A 22857-nucleotide genomic window follows, 5' to 3' on the forward strand; every position below is an offset into this window, starting at 1 on the left:
GGGCGGGGGTGGTGCACACAGGAACACCAAAAATAAAAATTAAGTCACTCAATCTTTAACCATATCTTCTGGTTTTGGGTGGTGGGAGTTTTGTTTGGTTTTTGTTTGTGTGGTTTTTTGTTTGTTTGTTTGTTTTAAATTATATTTTCTGGCAACTGATATTGAAAGATGTCATTGACTGCCATATTTCCTTCAAACGTATGCCAATATTTCTAAAAATATGCAACAGGAGGTGCTCACAATGCAACCATCTGACTCTTGATCATCTTCAATGGTCCTAGAGGACCTGTTATTAAGAAACAGAAGCTTAAGTGTTAAACACAATTACTGAATGTAATGAAAAACTCCTAGTGACAATGTTTGATTAGGTTTTCAATATCATGAACCACAGGGATAAGAATTTGATCTTTGAAATATGCTAGAGAAGTTTTAAAAAGTAAACAATGCCGACAGAGAAGTCAGACTTTTGAAATATTGTTTATCTTAGTTGGGAGGGAGAGTCACTGGCCAAGACAGTGCTTGATTTTGTTCCTTTTATGTAGTTTTTAATATAAATTCCAGTACATTTTTATGTGATATGGCTTCCTGTTTTGTCTAGAATTATGAATCTATGAAACTGTTCCAAATAATTCAGTGAAAAGAGGTCAAACTTACTTTGAAAAGTTTCCTAGAAAAACTTTTCATAATGGAATTCTATAAATTTAAATCAAGTGTTTGCACTGAGAGGACAAAAAAAGAAAGGATTTTAATCTTAAGGACAGTACATAGAATATACAATGCTCCTACTCTCACATTTTTTTTCCTGCCTACTCTCCCTACCGTTAAAATTTAAGCCTGTAGCATCACTAAAGCTGAAATTCTCAAATTTTATTCACTAATAGTAACCAGTAATGTTCCAGCCCTTGGTAGTTGTGAACTCTTGAAAAATGAAAACGATTCAGAAGTCTGAAGGCTGGAAATAGAACCCTGAGATATTTAAATTTATTACTGTGTAACAAGTATAAATCTTTCCCATGCCTTTTAAAAGGAAGAAATTGAAAATATGCAGTCATAATATTTAAAATAATAACCAAAAGCAGCTATTTCTCTGTGTTTGTAATATCCAATTCAAATGGAAAATGCATCTGTAGCCCTTGTGGATGTATTTCCTACTTTGCCTTTACTTCAAAATCAGTTTCTGTACAGTGAGAGCTGAAACATATGTCTAAAATTTAAGAACAGAGCTATGTCCACATAAATTATGTGGCAGTGGAGTTTGTCAATAAGCTGCCTTAAAATGAGTATTAACACAAACAGGCCAAATCCAGGAAAGTTTACTACATTTTAAATATTTAATACAATTTCAGCATCAGTTCCAGAAGCGCTGTGTGAGCTTTACCAAAAACTTATGGGGAGGGAAAAGCCTTTAAACCTTACTAAACTTATTTGAAAAACATGAGCACATCGTATCAGACCCTGTAGTCTTAGCTCTTGCTCTAAATAAGCACTTGACTGAATAAAACACTTAGGTGAACATTTGTATTTCAGTAAAGACAAGTTATTCTAAGGCTACCTCATTTCAAGATAACTACTCTAAATCCATTACTCTGACACTTCATATTTTAAATAAAGCAGGTTTAGAAACGTTTGCTGAGATCAGTCAACATTTAAAAATAAAAATACATTAAGAGTTTAGGATATAACAATGGTAAAAAGTTTCATTGATCATAAAAAGAACTGTAACTCAAACCCATGATTTCCATACGCTTTCAAGCTGGCTTAAAAATTTACGCTAAATAGGAATCTCATCTTGCAATTCTGTTACTATCAATTACCATTTTCTATTTTAATCATACTGACTTCAAGGTCACACTAAGATAATTTTTTACTGCAAAATGCAATTTCTTTATTGGATTTAAATGAGGAAGGAGATGAAGATATTGCAGACAAAACATTCCAGAGCTTAACTTTTTCTCAAAGGTTAGTCATACTTTTTCGCTGTCTTAATTTCAAAAACGAACATAAGCTCAGATGCCCAAGTTACACGAAGAAAAAGTGAATTCATAAGAATCAAAATAGAAATACTCTTCTAGCACACTCTTAATGAAGACAATAAAAAGAAAGTGAGAACAGCATTTTAAAATCATTCTCAAATGCTTGATTTCATATATATAAAAAAACATATATATGTGTGTGTGTACACACATACTGACAGCACTAATTTCCTCACTGGGTTTGTTTTCTTTACATACTCATGCGTGTTTACTTATTTTTTAGAAAGTGTCCTACAATCACATGACTAAAAATCTCCTCAACCTCTATCTTTCACTATGTTTTCCTACTGAGAATTTAAAAGAGGAATGACACCTCTCTTTGCACTCAGATTTCAAGTTTCCAGTGAAACTAGCAGTAGCTACCTGTAACAGACGCTGTCAGTACAGGGACCGTGCACTCTTACAATGACAAAGACATGTTGGAAGTGGGATCGAATGTTCTTTGGGCTGAATGGTTGTGCTCCAGGCTCTTGGAAAACTATTGTCACAATATCATTTCCAATATGTCGCTTTCTCAGAAGCTTTAACAAAAAAAAGATGCACAGGTTAAGACACAATCTTTTCATAATTTTCAATTATTTATTTATTTATCATTATTATAAATTACTATTGTTTGAATTTTTTTATTCTAAATGATACTTCAAGCTGAAAATTGAAACAGTTGAGGATTTATATGACAAGTACCAGAATGTTAATTCTTCATCTAATAAATTTCAGGCACAGACATTTTCATATTCACAATGATTTCATTTCTATTTCATTTCTACATGTAACATACAGGAAGATCCCGTTGGAGAAAATTTTAAGCTATGCAAAAAGCGAAAACAACAACAAACATCTGCTAGTATCAGAGTAATCACTGATACATGGAAGTTGGTAAACATTTCCCACTTGATACATTTTTGCAAGCCAGAAGTAGGTTCTATTTCAAGTTGAAAAGGGTTATCATTGTCCTTAAGACACACTACCATAATTTTCTGATAGGCTTCTTTCAGTAAATCCAAGACTACAGTAAAGGAGAAAGATAAACTACAAAGTAGTATAAAATTTAGAGTACAAAGGCAAACTAAAAAGAAAGCTGCGTTATCTTCTATTGTTAAAGGAAATTTCTGTTTTATTTGCAGAAACACAAAATAACATCGTTTCTAGAGTAAAATGCATACACACCATAAACAAGATAGCCTAGTATTTTAACAAGATCAGGTACTTCAGAATAACAAAGCAAGTTAGTCTACGTAGCTCTTCAGAACAATAAATAAAAAAAATAAACGAAGGATTTTGTCTCATGTCTTCTCGCGCAGTGTGCTGGACCACCCCACTTACCACCTGTGATTTGTTGCATATTACAATTTGCTGAACATAATCCTTCAAAGTGCAATGGACTTCACTGCAGAAGGTTGAAAATCATGTCAAGTATGCTATGGTCCTTTTGACATAAGATATGAACTCTTTATTTATGTAACACAGATGTGCTACTGACATGGTATAATATTTACATCAAAGTTTCAGTAAATAATGCATAATTAAAGAGAAAACAGTCCTATGGAGAAAAAACTAAACATCTTCCTATGATGCTTTGCTTATCTTATTGACAGAGATGGCCAGTTTTACTTTTGATTCTTAGTGTTTTCTTTGTTAGCAACAAATAAAGATTTCGTAAGTACTCAATAGTTCAGCTACTTTTGAGATGGAGAAAAAAAAACGAATTCTAAACAGGCATGGTCCATCCTACCTGTTGCTTGTTGTTTGGAGTATACGGCAACATAGTAGAAACGTGGAACATGATTTCATAGTCCTTGTATGTTGTGTATAGAGAGTGAGTACCCGTTGAATCAGCTTCAGGTTAAAGAAAAAAAGAGAAAGTAAAAGAATTATTTTAAGAAAAAAGTTTAAAACCAAAGTTTCATCATTATAAAAGAAAATCATCAGGCAAGACAAGAAAACCTATTAATCCTTGATCCTAGCTGAAATGTCAGCAAGTAAAAACTTACCTAGAGTTTATTCACCTGATAAACCAAATGACATGTACAGATGGCATGTATAATTTTGCATACTTTTCCCAATGAAGAACTTGTTAGGAATAGGGAATTTATACCAGAAAACCCTGAAGAAAGCCTATTTAAGCAAGAAAAGTAGTAACAAAGTCTGAAATACTTTTCAGACACCATCTAATCTCTCAAGCTAATTGGAACGAAACTGAACTGTAAGGAGTGTGAAAAAGACTTCAGGAAGGAAGGTAGACAGATACTGCGAATGACTACAATGATCTCATGCATAATTAAATATCAATGGACATATAACCCACAATATATGAAGGAACAGAATGGGTTCTTTTAAACATAAATATCAGGACTAAATTAACTGTCATGAAGTCACATAAAATCTTCACTAAAACAGGTGCTTTACGGATAGGAGAAGTCAAAAACTGAAATAAGATGCTAGCATGCTTACAGCTGATGATGGAAAAAGCCCACAACGACATTATGATGCTGGTATATTAATCGAAGGTACTCTCACCTGTTTTGGGTTCTGGCCACCCTATTTTAAAAGTTATAGAAGAAAGAGAAGGGATCCAGAAACAGGCCACAAAAATAATTATACGTGGATGGAGAGACTTCCATGTGGAGAGAAAATGATAAAAACTAGGATTATGAAGTTTAGAAAGAAAAAAAGAAGAGGGGATATTATTAAAGTTTACAAAGTGTTGGTTGAAGACAACACTTGATTACAGACAAATTGGGAACTTCTGTTTTTACTTATTTCTCTCAAAAAAAAAGACCTTGAAAAATGTTCCATTAATTTAAGTAGTAATACATTTAAAGTTGAAATAGTGAATATATTATATTAAATATAATTGCTGTTCACAGTGCAAAAAGCCCATTTTCAAACAGAATTTTAAAATTAACTAGATTTATATATGGAAAAAAGCATTCTGGTTATTTGAAGTTATATAAACATGCTGCTATATTACATAATCTCAGCTATTTATATCAATGTATTTTTAAAAAGTTGTTAAATACTACACCTTGGAATTTTTTATTAGCAGAGAGATCATGTTACTAAGGAGATAGTAGCTCTGAGGTTTGTGAGGCATTTACAGTACCATAAATATACAGTTTATTTACCTACATTTTGGGTATAAGCTTTGACAAGAAGTTCTTGGGTTTTTGTCAAATTCAGAATAATAAAATAGAGGTAGCTTTGCTGTAAATGAAAAACCAAAATATCATCCATAAAATGAAATGGAAAGTTTTCTACATTATAGCTGCATAGAGATTTCGCATTTCCAAATCATATATATAGAATAAAATTGGAATTAGGAAAAAAAAAAAGACTCATAGAATCTTATTAAAAAAACCCCTCAGTTGATGTTTCAAGGAGATTGGGCTCTCTTCCAGCACTCAATGTTGCCATTTCAAAAAACTAGCTAACTGCTAAATATTTTCTTTTCAGTGCTAATTACAACAGCATAAGAGCTGAAAGGGAATCATTTCATCTTTGCCCAGCTCACAGCAGCCTCTATCATCTGCCTGATATTACAATGCACACTGAAGGAGGCAGATGCACCTGAAAGTCACCTAAACATCAACATAACTCCTTCCTGTTTGTTGGGTTTTTTTTTTGTCTAGCTGTGAATACGCTAATTTGTACATCATCTTTCACAAATAGAGCATACAAAAACATTACAGAGAACTGGAAAGGGGGAGCAGGTGCAAAAGAAAGGGAAGTGGGTAAGACAACAGAGATGGGAAGGAAGGCCTGAAAAGAGGGGAAGGGGCTGAAAAGGGGTGGAGGGAAGAAGAAAAGAATAAAGCAGTTCTGACCAATAATATGCTAGAACAACACTTATGCATTTAAGACAAACTTTCAGCTTTCCTGGATGGACTTCATTTCAGGCAGAAAAGGATTCTTTCTCAGAACAGCACCAGTTCTGCAAATAAGTAGTAAGGCTACAATCCAAATGATATGTTTAACAATTCCAATTATTTCCAAGTACTTCACAGCTTAAATCTGTTATTCAAATTCAACCACAAACAGAAGTCCGTATCCACTACAGACTGCACATCTTTCTCACCATTCAGACTTCTCCTTTCTTACAAGTCCACAACACTTTTCCTGAAGCACAACAAAATAATTACAGGTGTTTGCTCTAAATCAAATCATTGCCACTGGAGCAAAATTCAAGACTGTGCACATCATTTCAAGGTCAGAACTGTAAGCAATCTACTTTGATTTTCATGTATTTAAGAGAGACCTGAGGGATCTACAAATTCATTAGCACCTTTTAACAATAAGACATCCTTTCCTGCCATCACTTTATGGCATACCTGTTGATGCTGCCTTCTCAGTCTTGTCCCATTACTGGATTTGGTTACTTCGCTGAGGACTTATCTGATCTTCTTTACCTTCCATCATTATTCACCTTAAAAAATCCACCTTATTCTTCTGCTCTTCCAATGTCTCTCAGCTATTTTCATAAGGACAATCTTAAACCAATTCCATTTAAGTGGTTTTTTTCAACACCACCAGTTCTCAAAACTGTAACTGACACCATCAGCACGACAAATTCATGTCACTAAAACAACAGGACCATCAGCCTGCTTCTATAGCAGCTTTTAAAACCTCTGCACTAGAAAACTGTACAAAACCCAACATGAGTAGAAAATCAAACTCAGTTTTCCTTTCAAAGGAAAATATGTTACAAGGAATTGTAGGAAAATGAAAAAATAAACTATAATGATGAGGCAGATAAGCAACAGGCATTGCTACCATACCAACTGCAGCTGTGCTCACAATTAAAGGCAAAGAACAAGAAGCTTCAGAGCTTAATGTTATTTCCATCTACCACTGTTAAAAAGCTCTGCCTTATTTCTAGTTTCTCCTATTTATTGGCCCAAATTCAGCACTTGCCAAACCTGCTCTCCTTTCTGTCATATATAAGGACTACACCACACACTCACGTTCAACTTCTGTAATATCCAAGTTGTTTTCCAACGCTATTTCTGAGGATGGAATCCTTTATTTTGTAACATACAAAACTGTATGTGTAACACAAACATAAAAAAAGCAGATGGACGCACCTCCATCCCCATTTTTGCTTCTTAAGCAATCCAGGAACCTCTGACCTTTGACTATCGGCCTCCCAGTGAAAGCCTCAGACCCAACAGTAAGTCTATTCTTACTTCTATGTGGTTGAAAAGATGTTAAAAGAGTACAAGTCAAGGAGTGTAAGGTAACATCTATATGAATTAGAAACATTAATTTAGGAGATGTCAGTATACCGCAAACATCAATTTGAAGTCCATTCATTCCCTAGATTTTAAATCTATTTCATACATTCTGTGCTAGTTTCATATTCTTCTAATGTCTTAACCATGCAGTACAAACATCTAATGCAGAAAGCTACTATTATTAGCTCAGTTTATAATCTCATCAAATAGGTTCTTCACAAACTCCTACAACTCACATCAATCTCCCCCATTTCCTAAACCAACCACTCTACTACTCTGCTGCACACACACACCAGGTTACCAGGCCGAGCATTATCCTGCTGATCCCATTTACCAATTTAAAATATTGAGAAATAAGATTGAGTGAGGGGGAGGGAAATAAAGCATGCGTTACAACTAAAACATACAGCAAAATGATTGAAGTTATAATTTGAAAGATTACTGTGATGTTTATTACTTTAAAGTGGTGCCCATAAACTTCCTAGCAACAGTGGGACAGATGACATTTTCAAGCTCTCTTTCCTATCCAAAGCCTACAAGCTGCCAGGAGATAGACTGCTTCCCCTCTGGTAATTCTAGAAATATACAAACAAAACTTTAAAAGTAGCAGCTCTTTTCCACAGTGGCACTGGCAGAGATCCAAAGCTAAAGCCCTTGAAGGATTCAATACACTTAAATAGGCTTTCAGTTAATAGGATGCATAAGATTCCTCCTTTTAAAAACTGGCTCTGTTATGGATACTTACCCAATTAGGCCCCTAATTCTAAAAATTTCTAAGAACCAAAACTGTTCTGAAACTGCCTTTTGCTAGAGCAACTTTACTTTTCCTAATTTGCAAAAATTACAAATATCTTGTGAAAATTTCCAGAGTACGTATACAAACCAGTCTCCCTCCACACTGAAAAAAAAATAAAAATCTTTCATCCTCTCTTACATCATACATCTGCTTTCCATAGGTTGTAAAGTATTGTCTAAAGTATAGAAACTAGCCAAATAGCCTACATTTCTCTGACCTTTCTTGGAAGTTAATGAACAGACATTTATTTTTAAGGGCATCTTTGCAATCAACTGTGCTGACATTAAACAGAATTTTTATGCAGGAAAATTTCCTGAGTAATGAGACCGCAAGAAATATTTTATGACAGTGATCTCTAGCAACAGAGGAGCACAGAGCTAGAAAAGGGAGAAGCTCGCTTCCTAGTTGTAGACCCAGCTGTTTCAACAGAATCCTATAAACCTAAGCCATGGCAAAAAACACAGGCTCCTCCTTTGCAGGCCTTTCTGTGGTCAGGCCAAGGCAGAAAAGGCTGATGGATCACTCAGGGCAGCTATCGACGATGCATTGCCTGTCTGTATTCTGCTGTTCACGTATTCCCCATACCTGAGATGCAGCTCTTGCGACCATCTCTAGTCTTTAGCATTTTGCCTATCACAAGGTGGCCTTTTTTTTTTGCCACTTCCCGTGTAGAATGCAGTTTCCAAATGTAGCTATCCAAGGAGCTTAGTGTTGTGCCCCCAAAATACCACCTTCTCTCCCGTCATGTTCTGTTCGTGCTTTGCATACTAGCATGAAGGAAAACATAGCACCATTGAGATCAATCAGAAAAGTTTGTTGCCGTTGTTCACATTTGCTGCTGTCTAAACCTGCTCATTAAGAACTCACATATGCTGTGTAGTCATGTGTTTCCTGAGCGAGCCTGCAAACAACATAATAACCTGAAAGATTTCAGACAACTGAGGAGGTTCCTAAGCAGTTCTAGCTGATGAGGTCCCACACATGTGAGCATGTAAACCTTGACTGAAAGAAAATGGAGCTGGTAGGTCTACTGGGCAACTTGAAAGACATGTCAGCTCTCAACATGGAGTAGAAAACCTTAAAAACCAGGAGAGATTCAGTCAACTAAAAGTTTACATACGTGTGCATTCAACAGGTGCTAGATTGTAGTACATAAAAATCAAAACCTAACAAAATTCTTTCCTTGAGCCGGAAGCAACAAGAAGGAACTCAAACATTACTGGAAAATTCTGCTTTTTAGAAGGAAATTTCAAACAAGTACTTAAGACACAGTTACAGCTTTCATGGGTATATCTGAGCAGATGACTCAACTCTTAATCATTCATCATTTACATGGTCTAGAAACCAGTGTGTGTCGACTGACACCAAAAAGGGGTTTTTCTTCAGATATCTTAAGCAACGAAACCTGAAGAAAGGGAAGAGAGGATTTTACTTTAACTACTAAAAGTAACAAGGACATCACAATACAAAACTATAAGCTATAAAATAATAAATATTTTCTATTTTCTATATACATTTGATTTTTGACTTAGCTTATTTTTATAACTGATAAAATAACAATTCAGAGATGCAGAAAAGGAAAACCCAGCCTGAGAATTATTGTGTAATATATTTCCAGTAAAGGTGAGAAAATATTACAGCAAGAAACTGCCTGGATCTCATCTGAAATCATGTCTATAATTCTAGCCACTAAAATTATAGAGACTGAATTCAAACTTGGATCAGTGCAGAGAAAGGTTATCAGGTAACACCACGTGTGTGGGGGGGAAATCCATGTCTCCCCTACCAATGAGAGAGACTCGGCATAAGGGTACCATCACAAAAGCATAGAGGAGACACAGCTGCAATGTGTAAAAGCACTCAAAGGAGTAAATACAAGAGGGTATATAAATATTGCAACTAAAAGAAAGCTGGCTTAATGGTAAATGTGTGTGAAACAGGCATTAATTTAGGTTTAAAAATCACAGGAAGTTTTATAACCCTCTGAGGAGAGATGATGAGGCTTATGAAGAACAGTCTTGAGGAGATGGCAATGCGATGCCCGTAAGAATCAAGGACACAAGGTAGAATGGTGGAGCACTAAAACACACCAAGCTACTGTATCTGTGATAGGAGACCCATGACAAAAGCACAGGTTTTGCTGCACTGAAGTTGATGAATGCTTTTCAACTTTCATGAATCAACTCCTTATTTTATTTCCTTTGCTGCAAGTGGGCAAAATAACAAAAGATTTCCATAGGAACTGGTTAGTTCCAATACTCAAAGAAATGAAAGACAGGCCAGAATTTCCCCGAATATTTTAAAACAGATTTACAAATTGAATATAGCATGCACTAGCTGATAAACAGGTATTTCACAAGCTTGATTCCAGAAGTAGGGAATTTCTTTTATAGATACTGTCACCCAAGATCATCTTTCCACTGTATTTTTGTTGCAATATGCTTTACAGTTAAAGCTAATAATGCAACTGCCAAAACCATTCTAATTTCCATAATTCAAAAGAAAAATCACAGAACGAACAATATATTTGGTAACAGAACACAAAACTGCCTAGACACGCAACAGACACAGCAAAAAAGCAATAGATCAACTTGTCAAGGTGAAGTTATACCGACGGGTTCTCAAAATTTTTTGTGACAGTCTATTAGCATATTATTAAAAAAAATTATGACATACCAACTGTATTGATTTCTCTTTAAACAACACACTGATGATGGATTTGCTATGCTGATAATGGTTGCATAGTTACTGGTTTCTTGTTGCAGCTTTGGTGATAATTTCATAACAAATTAGCACAAAAATCCAATAATTATGAGAGCTGAAAGACCACATGGGTATTGGTCAAATTACATACTTCCTCTGCTTTCACTTCTAGTATCGAGCTACTGTCTTCCTATAGCAGAGGTTGTTGTTAAGAACTCTCAACAAAAAGTCTGTTAGTAACCATATGATGCATTTTGTTCACTTAAGGGAAAAAAAAAAAATGAAAAAGCCTTACTCTTTGTATCCAGCTGAGCACGATACTTTTCAAATCCCTTGAGTCGAACTCGTTCTCCCAAGAGCTGAAGAAACTCTTCAAAAGCTGGACCTGCTGATTCATTATTATACATTTCCTCTTCTGTGCTTTGCCCGGCTTTGCAGTACATGATACCCACCTTAAGTTGGTAACTTAACTGCAAAGGGGAAAAGATGAAAATCTTATATGTATGCCAAGTGATGCAGCAACTTATTCATTGAATTCACTTTATGTTTTTTATTAAACCCATAATTAACGAAGAAAAAATACCTAATTATCAGTCTAATTTCAAATGTTAGTCTAGTTCCAAAATCTCTCATTGTTTCCCACTGTAACTGCCTCAACAATGGCACATTTCATCCAAAGATGTCAAAATGCTTTCCCAAGTAAAACAAACATTTATGTTCCTTATTTTCAGGAGGACAACACCGCAGCTTGCAAATGGTGAACATCTTACACTCAGCCATATGGAAAGCGTTGGCTGAGAAATGCCAGGAACTTAACTCTCACTTTAGGCTGGTGCCATGGTTACTATCCTATGCTAAAGCTTCCACGCAGAAGGGCAGGACACGGTGTGTGCTCATTTCTATAATAAGTGACAAAATTAACACACTCTCACATCAAAGATAAGATAAAAACTATTCACCTATTAGTGCATTCACCTGTTAGCAATGTTGAAACAATCCATGGCATTCAGTTGGCCTTCTCTGACTTAAAAATGCAGTAACAGGGAAAACAGCTAAATTGAGAAATGCTGGTAATGCTTTAAAGATACTATTTACTAGCATAGACTTTCAAATATATTTGTGCTTTTTACTTCAATTTTTCCTCTAATTTGGTGTTTGATATTCCTAACACAGCAGAAACTGAAGACATGAATAAACTAATTTTTCACCCAACCATAATTGTGATTCATCAAAGCAAACTGTTTCCACCAATTCCAAACTGATGCACAGACCACATTTGTGCCCTTATGTCTGGACTACAGAAACTGAAGTTGAAGAAGGGATGAAAGCAGCACCCACAGCCATTTACTACCATCTCCAAAACCAACTTCACAGGCGGGAATTCTGTCTGGCAGAGCGCAAAGGAGACCCGTGGAGTTTATGCATGTAATTCATCTAGTAAAAATGCATAATCATAGCAGGGTAAATAATCTTTCCTCCCACACACAGATTTCTGCAGAGGCTCCATTTTAAATAAATACCAAGTAGATGTGCCAGAGTAACATCACAAGAAAGTCTATCGAAACCAGCACGAGATTTACAAGTTTGGGCTACAGGTTAGTGAGAAGTGAAAACAGTTATTTGCAAGGGCACTGGAAGAAAAGTCATCTGAATATACTGTGATTTGCTCTCAAAGCTTATACCACAGTCAGTGAGACAAAAGGTTTTGGAACTTGCTGGGACGATGTGGACACACATCATTAAACTGAAATTTATTAATTTTAACTTCTTATATTTATGGTGAGATAATTTAAAAGCCCCTAGAAGCGGTCCTATTCTGTTCTTAATTAAAGTAAATTTTAAAATTTAATAACTCTGAAAACTGCTGTAGTCTTATTACCAAAGATGAATGGTGACAGGGATAAAGTATTAGCAGTAGGAAAATAATGAAGGAAAAAAGAAGGGTAAAGATCAACCTAGCTTGATTACTCCCATTGAAGAAGTTATGCATATGTAACGAGTCACAGTTCTAGGCTGTTTCTTTTCCTCGCCTGTCACTCTGAGCATCCCTTATTTTATTCATCCGATACAGTGACTACTTGACTCACATCTTTTAAGTATGTCCAAATTTCTTATGATAAAATATGAGTAGAGCATAGAATCATAGAATGGTTTAGGTTGGAAGGGACCTCAAAGATCATCTAGTTTCAACTCCTCTGCCATGGGCAGGGACACCTTCCACTAGATCAGGTTGCTCAAAGCCTCATTCAACCTGGCCTTGAACACTTCCATTGATGGAGAAGCCACAAATTCTCTGGACAACCCGTCCCAGTTTCTCACCGCTCTCAGAGTGAGGAAGTTCTTCCCAATATCTAATCTAAATCTACCCTCTTTCAGTTTAAAGCCATTACCCCTTGTCTTATCACTACATGCCCTGATAAAAGAATCCATCTGCAGCTTTTTTGTAGGTCCCTTTGAAGTACTGGAAGGCTGCTAAGTCTCCCTGGAGCCTTCTCTTCTCCATACTGAACAACCCCAACTCTCTCAGCCTGTCCTCATCTCAATCTATTTCTCGTGAAAAAAACATTACAGGCCAACATCCAAAACTGCAAATGAAAGGAAAAAAATAAACAAACCCAATTTTGTATCCTGAAGTAATGCTTCTGTTTTCTTTCTCTCGTTGTTAACTATTTGAAATGCTTTCTGTGTAAGTATAAAGGAAACATGCTTTTTCAGCATGAGAGATCCAACCAAAACATTCACCTTTAAGAATGAAGACTGCATATTTTGGGCACCAAAATATTAAGACTTAAAGCAAAGATATTTATTGGTAAAACAAACACCAAGCACATGCAAATTAATGTTACAATTTATTATGATGATTATTTATTTCCTCTTCTCATTCACTAAAAAAATACAAAAATTGAAAACAACCAGTGTATACAACAATCAAAACAATCCAGATACAGAGGAAAAAAGCTTGTGCCATCCATCTGTAAAACATTCTGCATGACAACTGTTCAAGATTTAAATTTTCTCAGGAATCACAGCAGCTAGATGAGGTTTGCAGGTACATTTCTATGATCTCTGCTTTGCTAGCAAACTACATGATCTCGCTCACTGCAAGCTAATTGCCTCACAGAAATCAAACTTAGTGCCTTCATCAACAGCCTTCTGGCTATGTTCTTAGATTTGCTGAACCTCAAAAAAAGTTTTGTAAGGACAACACGAGCTGGTACTTCTGAATCAGAAAAAGCAGATCTAGGGGAAGAAAGTCATGCAGTCTCCATTACTATACCTCCTTCTGATAAACCTAGGGTCCTTAGACATGTATTAACTCCAAGCAAAAGCTAAGAATGGATCTGAAGGATGAACTCTGCTGTGGTAAAACTCCTAAAGCAGCAGCTTCGTTTCAATAATCTAAAAGTATTTACACATTACTATATGTGGGAAAAGTGCACTTCAAGTATTTGTCTAGCACCTAGTGAAAGACTGCAGAAAGCACATCTTGGATTTAACCAGTCAACAAGTTTATATTATAAATATGGAATTATATGAAAAACAAACTGACATTTCTCAGTACTCCTGTGAATGAGGAATTGCCATAAACTTCTACTAGAATAAATCAGTAATCCCCTGATATTCAAATTTTTAAATCACATTTGAAAGCAAACCTAAAGTAAGTTACCATGAACCCTGCATTCAAGACAAAGATTAGTAGATGGCAATTAGCCAGGAAGCCAGTGCAGCCCTATGGAATGATTGGATTGTTTTTTAACACAGAACCATTCAAATGAATGCATTTCAATAAGGCCAATAAAAGAACAGCTAGGTGACAAGCAATGTGGGCCATATGTACAGAACAGCAGATGTAACCATGACTCTAGCAATCTAAGGGGAAGTAAGGAACATGCAACCTGACGTACAACACCAGTATAAAATTGGGGCAAGAAGAATATTCCCTTTCTGACACTGGATGTCATATGCAGATATGGAAAGAGTACAAGAGATAGAGCTCAGCCGTAAGTGATATGAAATTCAGAGAAAATATGTTGCAGTGAAAGGCTTGAAAAGTGCAATCTGTTTAGTTTATCACAAACAAGACCAACAGATGATTTAATCACTGCACACAAAACCCTTTGCTGGAAAAAAATCTCACACCAAAATGACTCTTAAGTTGTAGCAGAGAAAGATATGAGAAGTCTGGAAGCAGAAAGCACATACAGTCAAATAAAAACCTGCAAATTCTTAAATATGAAAACCACCAACTGCTTTAAAACCTCACTGAAATATAAAAAAAACAGACTACCTTAATCAAAACTGGTGCATATGAATTCGGCTCAATGAAGGGCTTACTGGGTGAAATTCAATGGCTAAGTCAGGCTAAGGTCATTTTATAATCTTAACTCTCAAATTTACAAAACATCTTATTTGCTACATCAAACGGGCACCTGTTTGTGCTGTAATGAAACAGCAAGAAGAAGTGATAAACATTCTGTGTACCTAATTAGTAGAGCAGCTGTTACCCAAATTTTTCTGTTAGCTTGGAATTGATAAAAAATGCAGCTTCTAATTAGTACAGAGTGTTCTTATCTTTTTCTGTTAGAAGTGTCAAACTGTTTCATTACCGCAAAACCAGAAAATGCTTTGATGTGGATAATACAATTTTAACTATCACTTGTCCTTAATGATTTTCAAAAGTTTAAGTAGTAACAGAAAACCATACTATACACCATATTGTGGGAGCTTAATGCCATACAGGATATGAAATAAGGGTAATTTAATCTCACACTTTTTAGACATAACTGCCTTCTGAAGCAAAATATGCTAAATTAATTTTTAAATTAGGTTCTTATTAGAAATAATGTTGGAATTTATTTTTTAAAATAGAAATTACTGCTAGATTTTATTTTCTTTGTGAAAATTTTCCCATCAACGCTATTGAGATTGCAAGTTCTTTATGGGCATATCTGGAAGGTACTTATCCTTGAATCCAAAGGCTCACTTATGGACTCATGTTGAATTGATTTTCCTTTTTTCCACTGCTGAAATAGAAAACTTTGGAAAGAGACTGAGAGACATCCTTGAGTCTTCAAGTGCCTGACAAACTTGATTGTGGATGAAGGGCAGATTAGGTTGAGGATCAGGTAACAAACCATCAACACTGAATGTGTCATATTTGGAATCACTGCTCTAACCATCTAAGGAAAACACTCAGGTGCCCAATTTATTAGGATCTCCTAATGTGAAATAGAGTAGTTATATTGAGCAGTGTAAGCATCTAAAAATTCCATCCTTCTTTCAGCAGGCTATACAGTAAACCCATCTTTTCTCAACTTTACATGACTGCTGACTTATCGCCGTTTTGTTCTCTGCAGGAGCCAGTGAGTACATGTAGGAGATACAGCTGATACAGAGCATACTTGAATTTCCAGGAGACGTTTAACTAAGCTTTTTCTTCAAAGTCTTAAAAACCCTAAATAGCCAGGGTACAGAAGAAGGAACTCACTTAGACATGTAACTGGCTAAAAGCCAAACAGGAGCTGAAGAAAATGATCTGCAGAGTAAGGCGGAGATCTGACCTTAGACGTATAGTATTCAACACACACTTTAGCAATCTGATAGAGGTGATGAATAATAAGGTAACTAAGTTTGCTAACATTACTGAGTCATTACAGTATTGGAGTTGAAGACTGGCTGTAAGAGCTACCAAAGGAACTTATGATAGTGGATAACTGGCTGAAGGAATGGCAAATGAACCTCAGTGCAAGTAAAGCTTGAAGTGATTCATGTGTGTCGTGGCTTAGGCTGACCCTCCCACACAGCCGGTCACTCCCCCTCCCCCACCCCCAGGAATGAGGGAGAGAATTAAAGGAGAAACGGGAAACCCGTGGGTTGAGATAAGAACAGTTTAATACAGATGATTTAATACACAGTGTAGGTGCTCACCACCCCCTCGTATGCGAAGCCCGTCTCGTCCCGAAGCTGCAATCCCAGACGAACGCGAGGCCCCGAAATAGAGAGGGGCAGAGAGAGAGAGATAGTACTCCGAGAGCGGGAGTACTGGGAGAGAGAAAAAAAAGAAAGAAAAACAATAGAGCAAAAGCGCAGAAGCGCAAAAGAGCAAAAGCAGCGAAAGAGCCAAAGCGCAAAAGCCCTTCTCTCCGTCTGCCCCTCACTTTTATACTGGGCATGACGCTGCATGATATGGAATACTAATTGGCCAGTTTGGCCCTCAATCTTAAGTTCCACCACAAATCACAAGGGGAATCGTGTCCCCCTTGTCCCAGCTATGCTCCCCCCTTATCCTGCCGTGCTTCTGCACTCCGGCACACTGAAAAGTCCTTGGAGTTTCACGTCCAACCACAAACATCAACTTGCTATCAGCATTCTTCTCAGAGCGAGCCTCTGAGTAAAACCAAAACACGGAGCTCTTCTAGCTGCTAAAAAGAAGAGCTAACTGTCCTAGCTAAAACCAGGACAACTGGTTTATACTTTACAACCTTAGACGTATAGTATTCAACACACACTTTAGCAATCTGATAGAGGTGATGAATAATAAAGTAACTAAGTTTGCTAACATTACTGAGTCATTACAGTATTGGAGTTGAAGACTGGCTGCAAGAGCTACCAAAGGAACTTATGATAGTGGATAACTGGCTGAAGGAATGGCAAATGAACCTCAGTGCAAGTAAAGCTTGAAGTGATTCATGTGGTATAAAAATACCCAACTTTACATCTAGAGCAGCGAGCTCTCACTTGTACCCCTAAGAGAAAAGATCTTAGGCATTCACGAGAAGACACATTCAGTGTTCAGTAGCAACTATAAAGCAAATAAAATATCAGTAATTATTAGGGAGCAAAGATATAAGAAAACATACTAAACCAATTTTTTTTCCCCATTTTCAAAACTGTACTGATTTACAATATATGTGGCATGGGAGGAGGGGAACTGGAAAAACTTGAGAGAGGCAGAAGCATGATCAGAAGTACAGAACAACTTCTACATGAGAAATGACTCACTAAACTAGGACTCGTCAAGCTAGTAAAGCAGAGGGGTAGGATAGAGAGCCCTATAAAAGCCTACAAGGTATCAGGAGCTATGAAAGTATCACTCCATGCCTGCCCTGTTCTCATATTCTTAGTCAGGCACCCACTGTTGGTGATGGTCAGTGACAGTACTGGGCCACATCTACCTTTGGCTGACCACACATAACCAACCGCTCCTGTGTTAGTCTGGATGCTCTGTGATAGCTATGGCTACCCATTTCTTCATCCTCTTGTATGCTGCTGTTCTCAGTGAAACAGGAGAGGTTCTGAAACTAACTAGAGGACGAAGTGTTTTGCTCAAGTTTTGCTTCCAGTAGGTATTTATCGGGGTATCCTCTATCTTGCCTATTTTAATAACCAAACCACTAGGAGGCTGACAAAATCTTCATGATAGTCACCCAAAAACCTGTTTAGAACAGCTATAGTCTCTCCCTTGTGGGGCAGACAATGATTATACCTTTTTCAATTTTATGATGCCAATGTTAGACCCACAGCAAGAAGAAACAACAACATAGATGTTAATTCTGTGCAGGAAAGCATAATCATGAGAAGCACAAAGACCAGGAGAAAGAGACAGTCCCAGTACTCAGAGCTGTTAAATGTCACTGTCAAAGTTTTTAATAATAAAATTCACTTTACTCATAGACTTTCATTTTGCTAAGTCTAAGCTATATAGTTAACAAGCCTCAGTTCCATCTTCAAGAGACCAAGGGACTATCAATTAATTGAAAACCATTTGTACGAAGAAGGGGTTTAGAATATTTTGCCACAATTTGCTTCAGTGGAAGAAAGGGGGGAGGAAAAAAAAAGGGAAAAAATACACAGGCAGCACCCTGGTAATGGCTGTGCCACTACAGTATTACAACAAAACACCTAGTAACACCAGAGATCTCTATTCTCATTATACTAGCAATAAGAAAACCAGAACAGGACTCCCTTCTCCCCACAGTCTTTGAAAAACAATCACTTAGTTGTTTTTTTAAAGTAAATTAAAGTGGACAATTGCCATAATGTTTATCTAAAATTAATCTAAAAACCAAACATGCTGTAAAACTTGGGGAAAGGCATGCAACATAACTCTCCCTACAGATGTCAAGCTTCAGTATAAATGAGGCATTTTAATAGACTGGTTATAATCACTTAAAGCTAAAAGGCAATGTTGCAGTTCATGGCAATAATCTGATAGTTTAAGACAATTTGTATCATTCTAGAACTCTGCACTTACCCCTTGTTCATCCAGCTTCATAAGCTGTTCTGTGACTTTCGGGGTGTTGAAGGCGAGCCTTAGGCAATGGATATTCAGCTCAGGAACCACATACTCCAGCACCTCTTTTAGGGGAAGTCCCCTGGCTGTGCAATGCTTTGCAGTTGAAGGGATAGCATCTTCCAGCACAGAGCCTCTTAATGTCATTAGCTAAGCATACAAAACAAAAATAGCTTATATATTGAATCATGCACTGAGAAAAGGCTGATTAGCAATAGCAGTGGAGTAAAACATACTCTTTTTCCAATTCTCAATAGAGATTGAGGACATTAAGTGACTTATGTTGCGTGAAACACACTGATAACACAACATGTCACTGACTGAGAGCTAACTGTAGTCAGAATATTTCAAATGATTCAACAGATTTAAGTTTTACAGGAAACTAATACTTTGAAAAGATTATTAGTAGTATTTCTAGCAGAGAATTTCGAAGTATAAAGTTCACTTCTCAGATCTACCCACTGTCACATATAAAGGTGGAGGAAGTCCATTTTCCTCCTTTTTGCTTGCTTGTAGCCAGTACAGCTCCTGTAAGTTTCTCAAGCTTTCACCAAAGCAACTTTCAGAGTTTCCTCAGTATTGGTTGTTATGGAACAACCCACTTACTGATACACTTACTCATATTCTGTTCAATATAAACATGTGTCATAACTTGGTCAGGAGATTCCTGGATTACACGTATATAGACGAGGCAGAAATCTATTATCAATGCTGAAAAACTTGCAAACCCCACACATACCACCTGGTTTTGCCCGTTCATGTCTAGCTTCTTCTACTATCATTCCTAAACTGCTTACCTCACTGGTTCTGAATATGATCCGGTAGTTGTATTGAGGTCCATTTTCTTTGATTTCTTCTGGCTTCTCTCTTCTTATACTCACAGCTACTGGACCCAGGTTCTCATCTGCCCCAAAATAGTTCCAGTGTTCTTGCATACAAAAAAAAATCCAAAACAAAACAACAAAAAACCACAAAATTAAAAATCTGTTATAATTTTTACACTTCAATTATATTTTAACGTTTAGTTGTTATAGCGGAAATAAATTGCCAGCTCCACTAGAGTCACTAAGAGCATGTCTTCCGTAGTACCAGGATTTCATCCTCATGCTTCAGTTCTAAAATGAGCTCCATTTGTACCAGAAGACTGTAATTCAACATTGTATCTCTCCTTAAACAGGCCTAAAAGACACACCTCTTACACGGGCTCTTACATGGCAATCTGTTTCATTCACGTTGAGCTGAATAAGTACAACCCATTTCCCCCTCTTAAAAATAAAAACAAGAAAGCCAAATGCACCGAAGTGGGAAACTCACCACTATGTTAAAATGGGAGCAGCAAACAATAGTACTTAGCAAAGGATGTAATTTATTTATTTTTGTATGGAAAAAGCAAAAAACAATCAAACAAGTGACGCAACTATAAAAGAGGAAGAAAATGATGAAGCTGAAAAAGAAGTTAAAGATTTGTTCATAGTAAAAAAACCAAAGCATAGTACCACAGAAAAATAAAGCACAAGAAACACAGTGACTAGCATAAATATTAAACAATAAAGCACTGAACTGCCCAAAGAGTAAGTTTTAAGTGCTAAAAGTTTAAAACTAGCCTAGTTGGGAAAATGGCAGGGAAGAGAACACAGGGCTGGAGAAATTGCTCATTAGCCGAACAGGAGATTGTTTGAGACACGTTTTTATGCTTGTTTAACTATACTCATGAAAAAATATTTACATGAAAAAACATTAGAAAAGTGCATTAAAAAAAAAAAAAAATCAAAGCTCAACAATTTAAGAGATCAGTGTTGAAGGCTCTTTTATTGAGCCTTCTGAGTGTTATGAACTATCCTGACTAATGACAGAGGTACACCACCACGAATGCAGCAACATGTACATTAGGTTGCACATATGTCAAGTGACAACAACTTAATTTTAACATACAATACCTGAAAGGAGAATTTAAGAGAAACGGTAAAAAACAGAAGTCAAGCATCGCACAAGAAAAATACATCCTATGTCATTACTTTCCGTATACTGCATACATGAAAGAATTTATACATGCACAAAAATAGAAAGTTAGAGCTATCGTAAATTTCAACAAATCAAAGAAGAAATGTGAAATTCAGTGGAGTGAAAAAAAGATGTAACTGCCATGAAAGGAAATGTAACCACACTGCCTGAACTACTATATACAGATTACTTGTTTTTCTTAAAACAACTAGAACATTAAAACAAGAACTTTAAGAGCAGTCTAATATGAGCTATTCTGCTATATAGATAAAATGTAAAATACTTTAATATCAAGAATGGCATCTTTAAAGATACTAAAAGTAGATATTGAAATACACTCCATCCAAAGTGAACGGCAGTAATTTTTCCAAAGAATAATCACTTACAGTGTTAAAAATTTGAGTGCTTCCTTTTCTCTTCTACTTCTTTATAAAATTATACTGACTGGTTCTTGCTATACTTTCCTGCAACACACTAAATGCTTTTCAAGTAGGCGCTTTTGCCTTACAAACTTGCACCCTAGAATTATACCTTTGTCTTCACACAGTTGTCCACCCCTTTAAGCCCTTTGGGGGTATATTCTGTTCTCCAGTATCTGGTATTTTATTACCTTTTCCTCAGTGTTTTCTATTTAAGATTTGAGAGCATGCAAGACAAAAGAAACATGCTCACAGCATTATAAAGCTTGCTTTCTACCAAATTCCTCTGCAAGTCATCAAAAGCCAATATTCTGCATAGAGGTAATTAAGATTCAAAATTCTTTTATTATCTTGTGGAATATCCTGTAAATATTGGCGTAAGTTTTGGGTGACTGAATTAGTCATGAGTGGGGAAATTATGAATAAATTAGACCATCCACATAAGCCTAATTAGATCTTTATACTGCTCCACTGATATGAGCCTTGTAAATGCCACAGAGATCTGTTGCTTAAAATCCAAACCATTTTATCAGCACCCTAGCTTTTCTTCTTCCTCCATTTAAGCAACTTGCTTTTTTCAGCATGTTTGTAGCTCAAATGGTTTACGGCAGAAATGGTCAACGCAGAAGCAGCATAGTCATTGAGAACATTAGCTCAATTTTCTATGAGCATATCATGCAGCTTTCAAAACCTGAGACGGCCTGGCCATCTCCACACTAAACTACTTCATCTTTATTCTCTTTCTCCTCTTCTACTCCACCTCTGTATTCATTTTGCAAGCTACAGCATATACCCCTGTATCTTCTCCTTGCGGTACAGAGTTTTTTGCATCTCCACTGATTTTCCACTACATCCTGAATTTCCTTGCATCCAACCATTTTCTCTTTCCTGTAGCAGGAAAAGCAGTAGCAGAATTTAAATACACAAAGCTGAATATCCGATCTAAAGGTAGTTAATTAGGAGTTTTATTGTAAAACCAGGAACTACTTCACAACTATAATTCAAGAATTTTATGCCAAATATGAATAGCATGGAAAACAGATTCTTCCTCCACCCCATACAGAATCTCACTGAAAGTAACACTTCTCAAGCTTGACATTATTTCATTTAAACTACTGTTGAAAAGTTATTTAATGAAAAGACATGCAGGAGACAATTAGCAAAAGGCATGAATTAATTCATAAATCCATGCCAAAAAGAAATAATTAATGTCTTGTACCTGGCCATTAAAACGGATTATACATATTTTTAAAAGTAGTTAAATACTTATACAATAAAAAAAAAACACTTCCAGTGAAAGAACCAAAGTGAAAATACTCATTTTCCTGGCAGATATTTACAAGTTTCCCTTGCAAAGCAAATCCAAGTAAACGCACTTGAT

At 36.3% G+C, this 22857-nt stretch overlaps 1 protein-coding gene across 1 annotated transcript in view; it reads right to left on the reverse strand.

Moving 5' to 3' along the window:
• Positions 1-22857, reverse strand: part of SIPA1L1 (signal induced proliferation associated 1 like 1) — a 77455-nt gene that overhangs the window by 46781 nt on the left and 7817 nt on the right. The window contains exons 2-6 of the mRNA XM_009978920.2: positions 19854-19984; positions 19018-19206; positions 11059-11233; positions 3766-3869; positions 2397-2554 (exon numbers count right to left, since the gene is read on the reverse strand). Of these exons, the coding sequence (XP_009977222.1) occupies positions 2397-2554; positions 3766-3869; positions 11059-11233; positions 19018-19206; positions 19854-19984 (757 nt within the window). The remainder of the gene's footprint in view (positions 1-2396; positions 2555-3765; positions 3870-11058; positions 11234-19017; positions 19207-19853; positions 19985-22857) is intronic.

The sequence above is a fragment of the Tauraco erythrolophus genome, chromosome 6, assembly GCF_009769465.1.
Source record: "Tauraco erythrolophus isolate bTauEry1 chromosome 6, bTauEry1.pri, whole genome shotgun sequence".
Taxonomy (NCBI): Eukaryota; Metazoa; Chordata; class Aves; order Musophagiformes; family Musophagidae; genus Tauraco; species Tauraco erythrolophus.